This window comes from Pelophylax lessonae, assembly GCF_965119305.1.
Source record: "Pelophylax lessonae genome assembly, chromosome: 5".
NCBI lineage: Eukaryota > Metazoa > Chordata > Amphibia > Anura > Ranidae > Pelophylax > Pelophylax lessonae.
Window position 1 is genome coordinate 64,650,335 of NC_138772.1, and position 15,745 is coordinate 64,666,079.

The 15,745-nt window shown below is 41.1% G+C and overlaps 1 protein-coding gene across 6 annotated transcripts in view; it reads left to right on the top strand.

Moving 5' to 3' along the window:
- Window positions 1-13,062, top strand: part of ADAM22 (ADAM metallopeptidase domain 22) — a 491,004-nt gene extending 477,942 nt beyond the window's left edge. For all 6 annotated transcript variants that reach the window (XM_082259181.1, XM_082259183.1, XM_082259185.1 and 3 more), the window contains 2 exons: window positions 6,137-6,260; window positions 12,452-13,062. In XM_082259181.1, the coding sequence (XP_082115307.1) occupies window positions 6,137-6,260; window positions 12,452-12,472 (145 nt within the window). In that variant the 3' untranslated portion in view covers window positions 12,473-13,062. The remainder of the gene's footprint in view (window positions 1-6,136; window positions 6,261-12,451) is intronic.
- The last annotated feature ends 2,683 nt before the right edge of the window (window positions 13,063-15,745 follow it).

Genomic DNA, 15,745 nt, shown 5'->3' on the forward strand with positions numbered 1-15,745 from the left:
CACCAGCTTGGACTGTTGATACAAGGCATGATGGATCCATGTTTTCATCTTGTTTATGCTAAATTTTGACCCTACCATCTGAACGTTGCAGCCTGAATTCAAGACTCTTTAGACCAGACAACGTTTTTCCAATCTTCTATTGTCCAGTTTTTGTGAGCCTGTGCAAATTGTAATCTCAGGTTCTTGTTCTTAGCTGACAGTAGTGGCACCCGGCGTGGTCTTCTGCTGCTGTAGCCCCTCTTGTTCAAGGTTCCATGTGTTTTGCGTTCAGAGATGGTAATCTGCATACCTTGGTTGTAACGTGTGCTTGCCTTTCTATCATCTTGAACCAGTCTGCCCATTCTCCTCTGATATCAACAAAGCATTTTCATCCACACAACTGCCGCTCACTGGATATTTTCTCTTTTTCGGACCATTCTCTGTAAACCCTAGAGATGGTTGTGTGTGAAAACCCCAGTAGATCAGCAGTTTTTTAAATATCTGGCTCCAACAACCATACCACATTCAAAGCCACTTAAATGCCCTTTCTTCCCCATTCTGAATTTGAACTTCAGAAAGTCGTTCTTCACCACTTCTACATGCCTAGATGCATTGAGTTGCAGCCATGCGATTGGCTGATTAGCAATTTGTGTTACCAAGCAATTGAACAGGTGTGCCTAATAAAGTGGCCGGAGTGTATATAACAATGTGATAGTTTTGACTCATTTCTGTTTTTTAAAAACAACATAGTATAAGCTGATACTGTAGACCAGTAGTGTCAGCCATTTTTTACTCCAAGCTCTTCTGTGACTGGAAATAACTAGCTTGTTTTTATTGTAAACATACACAAATGAACGCCAAACCATAAAGTGAAAGAGTCCAACAAGATTTTCATATATCACAATTTGACCATAAAAGATAACGCATTTCAGAAGCAACAACACTCCCCTTCATCGGGGCTAAAAAATAGATATAAAACATGAAAAAAAGATAAGCTCTTCTGTCCTTATGTACATATAAAATGTAAAAATAAATAAAAAACATATTATGAAAATAAAATAAAAGTGAAAATAAATAAAAAACATATTATGAAAATAAAAGTAAAAATAAATTAAAAAACATATTATGAAATTATTATTATAATGAACAATAAAAGACAACAATGAATTAACAAACAAAATTGTAAGATAAAATGAAATTCCATAACTTAGATCATGAAACTACTCCTATTTAATGCCATCATGAGCAAACCTGTATTTATATCACGGCCTTGCGAATAATTTTGTTTAAATTTAACACCAACATAATAGTAACATAACGTAGCTTGCTTATATGTCATGTTTCTGATGAAAGGGTGCAAAATATTCCATCAAAGTTTACTTTTTAAACAAAGCTGCCATGGACAGTCAGGGTAAGATGTTTTCGTTTTGAAGAGGATGCTGCCTTTTTTTTTCTTTAATTAGAGAAACGAGACAGTTAGTGTCAGCACACACTTTGCACAGTTTATTTTTTAGGATTCTGTTAGGTTTTGGTGTGTTCTTCGCTTACCCACAGTTAAGGCAGTCTATTTGTGTGCTGGATCCAAACTTAACTTGTCCGTTTGCTAGAACTGGTGACATCACAAAGGCACAGAGACTGCCAAAACACAGCAAATCAGGAAACAACGTGCTCCATCCTTTTCCTCTAGTCTGGATGGTCCAGCAAGAAAGGGTCGTGTTGTCCATAGCAGCCAATCAGATCCTGACTACTCTTTCAGCAATGGCAACTTGGGAGAACAATTTATAAGGTGATAAACCATTAAAGCGGTGTGAGGTACATGGAATGAAGATGTTGAGCAGATGTTGGAAGTTGTAAAGCGCATATAGCCAATAAAAACAGATGGCAAGATTCGCTTCTAGGACATGAGAAGTGGTATAATTCACTAGGCATGCAGACATAGTAACCATACCTGAGAACTTTAAGAAGTGGCTGGGCCCGGTATTACCAGGGAGGGGAAGGGAGTCAAACACTGTGGCCATATACTATGTCTACAACCTTAGTGACACTTTGTTTGGGTTTACATCCCCCTGGCCTGGGTGTAATTCTCAGTAATTTGTTATTATCATACTTTGAATCTTGCTGGATTTGGCAAGGCAAAGCAAGATTTTTATGTAAATGTTGTAAACCTTTTTTAGGAACATTAACTTAAACTACATTTTACAGATATTTATTTAATACAGGTACTTAAAAATAGCACCGTAAATTTATGCAGGGCTTTACACATACACTATATTGTCAAAAGTATTGTGACGCCTGCCTTTACATGCACATTCAATATTGAGTTCTTTGCAGCTATAACAGCTTCAACTCTTCTGGGAAATCTCTCCACAAGGTTTAGGAGTGTGACTATAGAAATGTTTGACCATTCTTCCAGAAGCGCATTTGTGATATTGGATGAGAAGACCTGGCTCGCAGTCTTTGCTCTAATTCATCCCAAATGTGTTCTATCGGGTTAAGGTAGGGATTCTGTGCAGGCCAGACAAGTATCTCCACCCCAAACTCGCTGATCCATGACTTTATGGACCTTGCTTTGTGCACTGGTATAAATCATTTGATGGTGGGGGGAGGGGGGATTATGGTGTGGGGTTGTTTTTCAGGGGTTGGGTTTGGCCCCTTAGTTCCAGTGAAGGGAACTCTTAAGGTGTCAGCATACAAAGACATTTTGGACAATTTAATGCTTCCAACGTTGTGGGAACAGTTTGGGGATGACCCTTTCTGTTCCAACATGACTGCAGACTAGTGCACAAAGCAAGGTCCATAAAGACATGGATGAGGGAGTTTGGGGTGAAGGAACTTGACTGGCCTGTACAGAGTCCTGACCTCAACCCAATAGAACACCTTGGGGATGATTTAGAGCAGACACTGCAAGCAAAGCCCTCTCGTCCAATATCACAAATGTGCTTCTGGGGGAATGGTCAAACAGTCCCATAGACACACTCCTAAACCTTGTGGACAGCCTTCCCAGGAGAGTTGAAGCTGTTATAGCTACAAAGGGTGGGCCAAATAAATATTAAATCCTACAGACTAAGACTGGGATGCCATTAAAGTTCATGTGCATGTAAAGGCAAGCATCCCAATACTTTTGACAAAATAGTGTATATAGTATGCTTTCACATCTGTCCCTGCCCTCAAGGATCTTACAGTCTAAGGTTCCTAATTCACATTTACATACTAGTGTCAATTTAATTACCTGCATGTCTTTGGAGTATGGGAGGAAACCAACACAGGCACAGGGAGTACATGCAAATTTCAGGCAGGTAGTGCCATGGTTTGGATTTGAACTGTGACTCTGGTGTTGTTAGTTAGAAATGCTAACCATTTAGCCACTGTGCTGCCCATATATTATTTAACTAGACTAGTTGCCTAGAGCAGTGGTCTCCAAACTGTGGCCCACGGGCCAGATGTGTCCCTTTTCTTGCTTTTATTTGGCCCTTAGGGCACTGTTCCTCCCACTGGTGCGAGGCTCTATTCCTTCCACTGTTACCAATGACGGGGCAATATTCCTACTACTGACACCATCAATGGGGCCCTATTCCTTCTACTGACACCAACAATGGGTGACTACTCCTTCCATTGACACCAACAATGGGGCAGTATATCTTCCACTGACACCAATAACTGAGCTGCACTTGCAAGTATGTGCCAGGATGATTGACTCCTGCGCATATGCAGGAGTGATGTCATCTCGCGCTGGCCAATGAATATGACTGAAGACTGCCATCCAGGAGATGTCAGTGAGGGATGGGGATCATTGAAGGAAAAGTAAGTTTAGCTCTGATGTAAGTAGAGCAAGTTAGCAGTTAGAAGGTTTTATTTCTGTCTGTGTCTCCATTGAGAAAATTTCCACTACCGTGTCTGGTTGACAATGATGTCATTTGGACAGGAAGTGAGGGGAAGAAACGAGCAATAAACACCTAGTGGAGGGTCTAGCTTTACCTCACTGTGTTAAAATACAATTTTTTTTTTCCTGGTTCGAATTAGCTGCACCTTTTAGATTTTCCTGGAGACAGTGTCCCCAGCAGGGCTGCAGACATTGGGGGGAAGTGTTTCCCTACTTTATCCAAAGTACATGATTGGTTGCTACAGACATTACTTCCCTTTCCAATCCGAGTGATGTCAGAAGTTATTAGTGAACTGATGAGCCTGTAATTGTGAGAACTGGATTAGCCTCAAAATGCTTAACTGTGCCGAAGCGACAGGTGCACTTTAAACACATAATGTATATGTGGAATGCCAGCAATTGGAATATCATTTTGCATTTTCTGCACGTTCTCTCACATAGAAATGCACTGTGTTGCTCTGATGGCAGCCAAGAAGCATGGGTGAAATGCATCACACATGTTCTGCTTATTGCTCTGCTTTGATTATTTGCAATGTATACACTTTTCAAGGATAAGTCCACCTTTGCAGCCCTTTAAAGTAAATATCAGGGACCAAGAATGTACAAAATACATTGATTGAATAAATTCACTGAATTTAGAGTTTATGTTATTAGTCCTGATCCTGTTACTCAATTCTGTCCACGTGTCTGAAGGAAGGCAGTCTGTATTGCTTCATAACATCCAGTCATATTCAAACACTCCACCTGGGTCATGTCCTGTACAGAACAAATCAAGGAAGGATTAAAAGCCCCAGTCTGGGCACCAGAACAAAAAATACCCCTGAACTGGAGCCAACCTACAAACACTGAAAGGATTAAATGCTTGTTAGGTCTAGTGATAAAGAAATAAACTGTACTCACCTTATTCCCCGCTCTGGCAAGCTTCTGTGTGACTGGTCCCCTGAAGCCTCTTGTCTTTGAAGCTCCAACCAGCAGTTGGAGTGCAGGACCAATAGTTATGATGACATTCTGGAGCATCAGAAGCCTTTCAGAAAGAGAAATAAGGAAGGTATTACAGTGTAATCCTCTACCCCTAGACCTAACCAACATATAAACCCTTGCAGTGCAGGATAGGGGCACATCAAGAATATTCTGTGGGAATGCAAAACCCAATTAAAGCCTTGTACAATCTACTAATTTCTTTTTTTCTTTTTTCGTTCAGCCCATCTGCCATACACACAGGCCGAATGTCGGCCAGTTTCTGTTGAACGGGCCACTGCCGCCCGACATTCGGCCTGTATGTACTAGGCTTAAAACAGTTCAAATACAGGCCATAAGGAGGTCGAATGCATTGATTACCGGAATTCTGAATTATCTCAGAAGGTTCTCAACCTGGTGTAAAACTGATGTCATCCACACAAGGCCAAAGCTTTTTGACACAGGCCCGGAAAAAAGACTCCATGTTTTACATTGATAAATAAGGCTAAACTTTGGGTCTGAGATCAGTGGTAAGAACTGTGTGTATTTCCTCACAGCCACCAATCACATCCAAGTATTTTCAAGAGAATGAACTTTGAATCTGGTCGGTGGAGGTGGAACCCTACAGGCTGCTGTCAGTCAGTTCACTAATGTCTTCTCTGTCATTTCAGACTAAGGACATTATTCGGCAGGCACAAAGGAGGACTTATGCTTTAAAAATATTCACAACTACAATGAATGTGCTTCACATTGTCTGCAAACAAAAATGCATGATGAAATGATACGAAATTCAGGATTACACTGTTAATAAATTGCCCCCTACAGTTCATCATTTTATATAGTGAGGGTCATACAGGAATTTGTTTCAGCTGGGATTTAATGCTGAAGTCCTGTCAAGAGCTTTTAAAATGGTTTCATTACCTCCTATTATTTCCTTTCTGGTACATCTTCATGGCTTATGTGTGTGTTGCCCTGGAGGAACCAGTAAACTTATTTTATTTCCTGTCCCACTGTCACCAGAACAGGAAGGAAGGGTAAATCTTCCCAGAAGGTGATTGGACCAGAACAATTCATCACATTTATAGCTTCTGTTCTGTTATTTCCAGCTGGACATAAAACATGGAAAGCAAGTGTTCTCGACAGACAATGTTTCAAGACCATTGTAATGTGATGACATCTGCCCAAGTTGGAAATGGCACCATCTATGGTTCGGACAACCATGCCATGTTCCTGTCCACCATCGTTTATAACCAACCCTGGGAGGATTGTATTTTTTTACCACCTACTATGTCATGTTTTTTTGTGTGTTTGTTATTACAGAACGTTGTCTCCTGCCAAGTCTCCGTCATCATCTACTGGTTCCATTGCTTCAAGCCGGAAATACCCGTATCCCATGCCACCACTTCCTGACGAGGAGAAAAAGCCCAGCAAACAGAGCGCACGGGTAGGGACTGTGGGAAGTTGACAAAGGGCTGTATTAGACATTTATTTATGAAATATCTTAGATCATATAATCTTACCTGTCGATACTAAAACAGCGGTAAGAAATACTTTAGCTGCAAAATAGTCCATATCACTTACCTGGATCAAGCATCCTACAAGTTAGGTCAGAGCTAAGTCAGAAAGCCTGATTTGCATTACTGTACTGGGTCAGTAACTCTCAAAGCCTTTGGATTACTAAGACAGCTAGCATCCTCATACAAAGGCAGCAATGACAGTCTCCAGATTCTGCCAGTACAGGTTTCCTGTATCTCTGTATTGCTTGACAATAAAATATTGAATGTTCTGTGCAGTATGTGCGGTACCCTGGGAGTTTACATGCCTGTGATATGCAGGCAAAGTGTATCTAAACCAAAGATAAAATGTAATATAGTGCAGAATACCAGCCTTGTGATGTGGTGACTGCATTCGTTTATTTTTTTCAGGCTTTTTTCCCTTTATTTTTTTATAGTGATCCAGCCAGTAACACACTTTCTGTCTTAGAGTGACAATGCTCATTTGTTATACTATATTTGAGAAGAAGCAACACTGTCTTCCTAGGACAGAAAGTGCATTAGGAATACAGAAGGCCTCTACTTCCTCCACTAGAGGAAGTTATTAGCTTACTGGATTTCTAGAAGATATTTCTTAAATTAATTAAATAGATATAGTTGTGCTCAAAAGTTTGCATACCCTGGCAGAAATCATGAAATTCTGGCTTTGATATTGAAAACACGGCTGATCATGCCAAAAAACTGTCTCATATTTAAGGATAGTGATCATATGAAGCTACAAACATTATTACATTGTTGTTTTGGCTCCTTTATACATCATAATAACAGAAATCACTCAAATGGCCCTAATCAAAAGTTTACATACCCTGGAATGTTTGGCCTTGGTACAGCTACACAAGGTAACACACACACACACACAGGTAAAATGGCAATTAAAGGTTATTTTGCCACATCTGTGGCTTTTTAAACTGTGATTAGTGTCTGTGTATAAATAGTCAGTGAGTTTTTTTAGCTCTTGTGTGGATACACTGAACAGGCTAGATAAAGAGCCATGGGGAGCAGAAAAGAACTGTCAAAAAAACCTGTGTAAAAAGGTAATGGAACTGTAAAAAAATGGAAAAAGATAACCTTGAATATGCTGTTCAATCACTTATTAACCACTTCCATACAGAGCAGTTAGACACCCTTCCTGCCCAGACCAATTTTCAGCTTTCAGCACTCTCACACTTTGAATGACAATTGCTCAGTCATGCTACACTGTAACCAAACAAAATTTTTATCATTTTTTTCACACAAATAGAGCTTTCTTTTGGTGGTATTTGATCACAACTGGGTTTTTTTTTTTTCGTGATATATGCAAAAAAAGAGCAAAAATTTTGAAAAAAAAACACTTTTTTTAGTTTCAATTATAAAATTTTGCAAAAAATTAATTTTTCTTCATACATGTGGGCCAAAATGTATACTGCTACATGTCTCTGGTAAAATTAACCCAAATTAGTGTATATTATTTAGTCTGTGTGAAAGTTATTGAGTCTAGAAGCTATGGTACCAATTACTGAAAATTGATCACACCAGATGTACTGACGGCCTATCTCCATTCTTGAGGCCCTGAAATGTCATGACAGTACAAATACCGCCCAAATGACCCCTTTTTGTAAAGTAGACAGTCCAAGGTATTTAGTAAGAGGCATGGTGGGTTTTTTGAAGTTGTAATTTTTTCCCACAATTCTTGGGAAAATTAAGAAAAAAAAATTTTTTTCTTTTTCTTCCCACAAAGTTGTCAATTTATAAGCTATTTCTAACACATAGCATGTACACAGCAAAAATTACACCCAAAAATACATTCTGCTACTCCTTCCGAGTATGGCGATACCACATGTGTGAGACTTTTACACAGCCTGGCCACAAAAAGAGACTCCACGTCCAAGAAGCACCTTCAGGCGTTCTAGGAGCATAAATACACATAAAACTTTCTTACTACCTATCACACTTTTCAAGGCCCTAGAGCACCAATACAATGGAAAAGTCCACAAAATGACCCCATTTTGGAAAGAAAACACTCCAACGTATATTCTATGAGGCATTATGGGTCGTTTGAACATATCATTTTTTTCCACAGGTTTTTGGAAAATGTGGGAAAAAAATGAAAACTTTTTTTTTTTACACAAAGTTGTCAATTTATAGGATATTCCTAACACATAGCATGTACACAGCAAAAATTACACCCCAAAATACATTCTGCCACTCCTCCTGAGTATGGCAATACCACATGTGTGAGACTTTTTCACAGCCTAGCCATATAGAGGGGCCTAACATCCAAGGCGCACCATCATGCATCCTAGCCACTTGCCTAGGCCTATTTTTGACATTTGGTGTTTACAAGCTAAAATCAGTTGTTTTGCTAGAAAACTGCTTAGAACCCCCAAACATTATATATTTTTTTTTAGCAGAGACCCTAGAGAATAAAATGGAGATTATTGCAATATTTTTTATCACACCGTATTTGCGCAGCGGTCTTCCAAACGCAATTTTTTTGGAAAAAATTCACTTTTTTTAATTTAAAAATAAGAAACCAGTAAAGTTAGCCCAATTTTTTTCCATAATGTGAAAGATAATGTTACGCCGAGTAAATAGATACCCAACATGTCATGTTTCAAAATTGCGCACGCTCACGGAATGGCGACAAACTTTGGTACTTAAAAATCCCCATAGGCGACAATTTAAACATTTCTACAGGTTGCCATCTTTGAGTTACAGAGGAGGTCTAGGGCTCAAATTATTCCCCTTGCTCTAACAATCGCGGCGATACCTCACATGTGTGGTTTGAACACCGTTTACATATGTGGGCGGGGTTTCTGTATGTGTTCGCTTCTGCGCGCGAGCTCACGGGGACAGGGCACTTTAATTTTTTTTTTTTTTTTTTTTTTTACTATTTATTTTATTTATTATTTTTTATTTTTACACCGTTTAAAAAAAAAAAAAAATTGATCATTTTTATTTCTATTAAAAGGAATGTAAACATTCCTCGTAATAGAAATAGGCATGACAGGACCTCTTTTTTGTGAGATCTGGGGTCAAAAAGTCCTCAGATCTCACAAGTACACTAAAAGATAGAAAAAAAAAAAAAAATTATTATATAAAATGAAAAAAAAAAAAAGGACCTTTAAACCGGTTGCTAGGCAACAACATTTTCCGTAGCTCCGGTCCTCCAAGACCATAGAGTCAAGTGAGGGCAAGCTTGCCCTCACTCGACATCCTGTCTGTGAGGATCTGGGACCGGACCGTTTTCCCCGCTGCCGGCGGGTCCGGTAAGCGGGGAAAAGGACCGGAACGTGGCGGGAGGGGGGGGGCGCCTCTTCCGCCATCCCGAATCCGCCGCTGGGACCACCCTTATCGGAAAGCCAACTGTCCACCGTTTAAAAAAATACCAGGGTTATGGCAGCTATCTGCTGCCATAACACCGGTATTTAGGTTTAAACGGAGGACGTATATAAACCTTTTTGGACTTGGACATGGTGGCTGTATGAAGGGTGATAGGTACTCGGGTACTTTGTTGGGCAGGTGACAGGTACTCTGGTACTGATAAGCAAGTGGCAGGTACTCGAGTACTCCGATAGGCAGGTGACAGGTACTCGGGTACTCTGATGGGCAGGTGACAGGCAGGTGATAAGTACTGATGAGTAGTACTGATACTGATAGGTGATACTGTACTGATGGGTACTGATGATCAGTACTGATACGTGATAGGTACTGATGAGTACTGATGAGTAGTGATGGGTACTGATGAGCAGGTGGCAAGTACTCGGGTACTTCAGGCATCAGGTACTCTGATGAGCAGGTGGAAGGTACTCGGGAACTCTGATGGGTAGGTGACAGGTACTCAGGTACTCTGATGACGGGTACTCCATTGACAGGTACTCAAAGTACCCGAGTACCTGTCATCAGAGTACCCGAGTACCTGTCAGAGTACCCGAGTACCCGTCATCAGAGTACCCGAGTACCTGTCATCAGAGTACCCGAGTACCCGTCATCAGAGTACCCGAGTACCTGTCATCAGAGTACCCGAGTACCTGTCATCAGAGTACCCGAGTACCCGTCATCAGAGTACCGAAGTACCTGTCATCAGAGTACCCGAGTACCTGTCATCAGAGTACCCGAGTACCCGTCATCAGAGTACCCGAGTACCCGTCATCAGAGTACCCGAGTACCCGTCATCAGAGTACCCGAGTACCCGTCATCAGAGTACCCGAGTACCCGTCATGTTTTCGGGGTGTGTGATCTCTAAAGGCATGGGGAATCTTGTGAAAATGGATGGCAAGTTGAATGCAGCATGTTATCAGAAAATACTGGCAGACAATTTGCATTCTTCTGCACAAAAGCTGCACATGGGATGCTCTTGGACTTTCCAGCACAACAATGACCCTAAGCATAAAGGCCAATTTGACCCTCCAGTGGTTACAGCAGAAGAAAAGGTGAAGATTCAGGAGTGGCCATCACAGTCTCCTGACCCTAATATTATCAAGCCACTCTGGGGAGATCTGAAATATCTGGTTCATTCAAGACGACCAAAGACTTTGAATGACCTGGAGGCATTTTGCTAAGACAAATGTACAGCTATAACACCTGCAAGAATTCATGGCCTCTAAGGCAGTGGTTCTCAACTCCAGTCCTCAGGAACCACTCACAGGCCAGATTTTAAGTATTACCTTGGGGAGATGCAGACTAGAGTACTGCAATCACTGAGCAGCAAATTATATTATATATTTCAGTTATCTTGCAAACCTGGCCTGTTAGTGGGTCCTGAGGACCGGAGTTGAGAACCACTGCTCTAAGGCAACTGTTACAAACACTGCACACTGTCATTGATGCTAAAGGGGGCAATACACAGTATTAGGAACTAAGGGTATGCAGACTTTTGAACGGGGATTATTTCATTTGTTTACTTGTTGCCATGTTTTGTTTTATGATTGTGCTATTCTGTTATGGCCTACAGTTACAGAATATGAATCCCAAAAGAAATAAAAGAAATATGTTTTGTGTGCTCACTTAATAACCAAAGGGGGGAATATTAAAATATTTGTTAGGCATCATTCACACAGGGTGTACTACAGTGTACGCCTGTGCAGGGCCATGTTTACCTGCATAGGGATGCACAGGTGTTCTGTGCTTCCCAGTGCAGGCAGACCTATTGATGTCCCATTGTAGACATGAATTAGTCTACAATCAGTCCTTTTGAAGACTGTAACTAACCAGCCCTTACTCTTACCAATGGGTGTAGGGGCGGACAAACCTGTGAAGCTGCATAAGGGCTCTCTTGGACCAAGGACTGGATGTGGGTTAGGTGGGTGCTGGGACTCTCCTTTGCTGTCACGTAGACGCTGCACTCTACTGGGGCAAATGAGAAGCAGGAGGCATTCCCCATTATACCCTAACCATGCTCCTGTTTTGCACTGAGACAGGCTGAATGCTTCTTCCTTACCCCTTGAAACCATTGTGAATAGGGGCCATTGATTTGATTTCAGGTGCAAATTATTAAACCTGTGAGTTTTTATAGTATTACAACAAGGCTACCTACCTATCTCTACACAGTGAATAGGTGCTTTTGAATGGGGGGGGGGGGGGTAAATACTACCCAGAGCTTCTTTGGTGGCTCTGTCTTCAACTGATTTGGTGGCCAGATGCCTAAACAGTCTCTGCTCATCTAGTGCAAAAAAACACATTCTTTTACCAGCCCTCCCCCATCCTTTACCATGCTCCACTGTTGTTCCATCAATCTGCTATTGCCCTGGGCCTAATCTCTGTATAAGCTGTTTAATGATCTGTGTCTGAGCTTACACAGGCTTAATGACCTCCCCCCAATCCAAAGTGACAAGTGTTTGAAACTGGCGATTGGACACCCAGGCCTGACCATTACATCTGCCATACCCAGAAGTACTAAGTATTTCCAAGGCCTCCATCAGATAAATGGAGCAGCAGGGGAGTGAGGTTTTAATGGGTGGTGGAGTGAGTATCAATGGGTGGGGGGTTGGTTTAGCAAAAGAATCTGTCACTTTGCCTTTGTCTTTAACTCTCTTTCTTTTTGTTTTCAACATATTTATATCGCATTTGAATAAACTGTGACCTCACTTTTTTTATTTGACAGCTCTGGGAAACCTCAATCTAGGTAAAGCATCAATCTTCATCATGGGAAATCGGCTTCAGATTGCTGGACTGAGAGTCAATGTTCACCCATCATCCAGTAATAAAGGACCAGGAATCATTGCTGTTTACAGAGACCTCCGCCTTTACAAAGAGGCTCCTGACACTTATTTACATTTACACCCCTTCCCGAGGACTAAAGGAAGCCCCAAAATTTTAAGTTTGTAAAAATCAACCTCAACGGACTCTGCAAAGAGAGAAGTCTTATGCATGACCGAATTTTTAACGTCAGGTATAAAATCACTTACTCTGTAGACTGGAAGTCTAAATTTATGACATTAAGCAGCTGTTGTATAGCAGGAGGTCCAGGAGGCCATGTTGTTTTCCATGCACAAGGCCACTGAGGTCAGTTGTGTTGGATGCATGCACATAAATCACCACTTGCGAATAGATACATTGTATTGTAACGAAGCATGGAACCATATTTTATTTTCTAAAAAGCCAAATTTCAAAATCTATTATTTTGCCTAAATTAGATCCTTTAAAGAGGTACACACATATTTTGTACATATGTACATTTTAAACTGTAAAAAGAAATATAAGTATAGTACATTATTTTGTCAAATGCTTAATGAAACGTGAGCACACTGTAAGTTTTACACCTGATTGGCCTAGAGAAGTATAATGCAATTAAAGAGACAGAGCACCAGTAATGTAGAGAAGGCTCAGGCAACCTATAGACCTAGCACAGGACAGCGGTCCCTAACAAGTTGTTTGGAAGCCACATGTAGTTTTCACTTACCTATGATGGTGGGGGCTTAGTATTGTATGTGTTCAGTATGCTTGAAAGAAGAGAATGCCTCAATTATATAAACTCCACTTTTGTTGAAAAAAAATGCAGAGCCCCACAAATGAAATATCTATCAATTCTTCAAGGATTTTAGCAAAGTTTAATGTAGATTCTTACATGTCTTTTTTTTTTTTTAAATGAAAACAAGCACTTTCTAAAACTAAATGCTATGTACAGTATGATCACGCTCAGTATAGTAGTAAGAAAGGTCACACTCACCGAAAAATGGAGTTTCCCTTTATTATTTGTTTTGAGAGTATGTAAATGGACTTTAGGGTACATTCACATGTGGGTTCCTGCAATTAGCTGCTAGAGGCAGCCCATTTGCAACCTAAAGGAGGCTGCCAGCTAATTGCACCCACGTCTGCATCCAGAACTGATCACTCACATACAATCACTGCATGAGAGATTACATGCAAGTGCGCACGATTAGCTGCAATAGCCGATAGCCTTCCATTGCGTTCAATGGGGCTGCCTTTTTCTGCTAATTGCAGGATCTCATGCTGGGGTTCTCGCATTTAATTAGAGACAGGGTGCATTCCCAGGTGTGAATGAACCCTAAATGTTAAAGCAGCTGAATACAAGACAACACAATATTGCACAGAAGCATGTACTGCTCCAGCTCTAGAGTGCTTTGGTCAGACATGAGATCCCTTTGTATTGCTTTAGTTCAGACATGCCTGAAAAGCTTGTAGTACTTAAAAGCTAAAGCAGGTGTGTGTTTTTGTCTTTGCATTGCTGTGCACTGCTTGGAGCTTCTTTAGCATTTGAAGGCTGTGCACAATACCTGCTATCTGTACCATTAACTGCTAAATGCACTTCCATTTTGGCATCCCTCCTACCTTGCTGCATGCTTTGTTGTATACAACCAAGAAACCAGCAGGGAAAGCCACCTTCCTTCATAGTGCCTGAAGCATGTGGGTGAAGCGGAGAACTCAAGTCTAGAGTTTCACAGAGGTATGGACAATATTTGGATGGAATGACCCTTTAAAATGCTAGAACTTCTTATTTGTGTGGCTCTCTGTCACTTGTCTATTGGCTCACAAGCTAACTGATGTTGGAGACCCATGGTCTAGCTGTTTCTCCATGATAGGACGGCTAGTTCCTGCTACACTTCATGATAATAAATGCGGTTATGCGGCCATTACTCAATGCATTCCCTATAAAGTGATCAGCAAGCAGCACTCAATATTTTTAAACAAAAAGGCAGTATGTCACCATATATTAGTATACTTTATGGATCTTCTGCCAATTTGGATAGCTCTGTCTACTTAGAGATCTGAGATAGCAGTAAGTAAATACTAATAGAGTATAATCATTCAACTGAGAAATGTGAAACATGCACAATTGCTTTGGCTGAACATGTTTATGTGATACCCATTTAGTCCCTAGAACCTTATTGTAGTGGTCATCTCAAACAAAATCCACTTTGGGTGGCTGATTTCGTCCTTCCAAGACCAGGGCAGGAGACACATAGACATATGATCATTTCCTCATCCAACTGTTACTGACCATATCATCATATCATGTTTGTGGGAAACCACTGACCGGCCAGTATCAAATGCAGGTCAGACAAAGGGCCTGGGGCAAAATAATAAATATACCTGAGGTCTGTTAGAAGACTTCCGGTAGAGCAAGCAGGAGCCTGTAAGCCCAGATGGAACTGATTTAACTTGAATCCAATAGATCAGGGCATCAGACATTAACCAGGTCTAGTTAGTATCCTGGTCTTCCTTCCGGGTTCGCGGGCAGCCACCATTTGACTGGCCGAGCTGCGATGGCATCACTCCCACGCATGCATGTGGGAGACACGACTTTACTGCCAAAGCGGTAAGGGTTCTTTACTGCCAAAGCGGTAAGGATGTGGAACTCTTTTTCACAGTTGGTGGTGTCAGCGGGGAGTTGCATCAAATCAAAAATGGTAGTGACATAAACACTTACACAGGTTGAACTGGATGGACTGGTGTCTTTATTGAACCTTACAAACTATGTAACTACAATGGGCATCAGTTGTATATAAAAGAAGACATTTATGGGCCTGTGCCCAGACCAGCAGGTAAGAGTGGGTCACACCAAGCCTCTAATGTACTAATTGTGGTTTTCATATTTTAACTATTTTAAACATAAGAACTGTAGAGGGAATTGATTGCAGGGGATGATTACAGGAGTCAGAAGACTCCTTATTGTTCAAGAAACATGAATCCATCTGTCCTTTCTCATGTTTTCGTGGCCTTTAGAGCTAAAAAATAGCTGTGTATATTAAGCAGAAGGGGTGCTGCCCTCAGTAGCAGATTCTATTATTAACCCCTTGGCTCTGACCGCACACATATATGCGGCCTCACGGAAGTGGGTTTTTTTCCGTGGGGCCGCATATATGTGGGCACAGCGCTCTTCCAGTACAGGGGCAGGGACGGTGCTCTAACATACACATATGTGGTATCTTTGCAA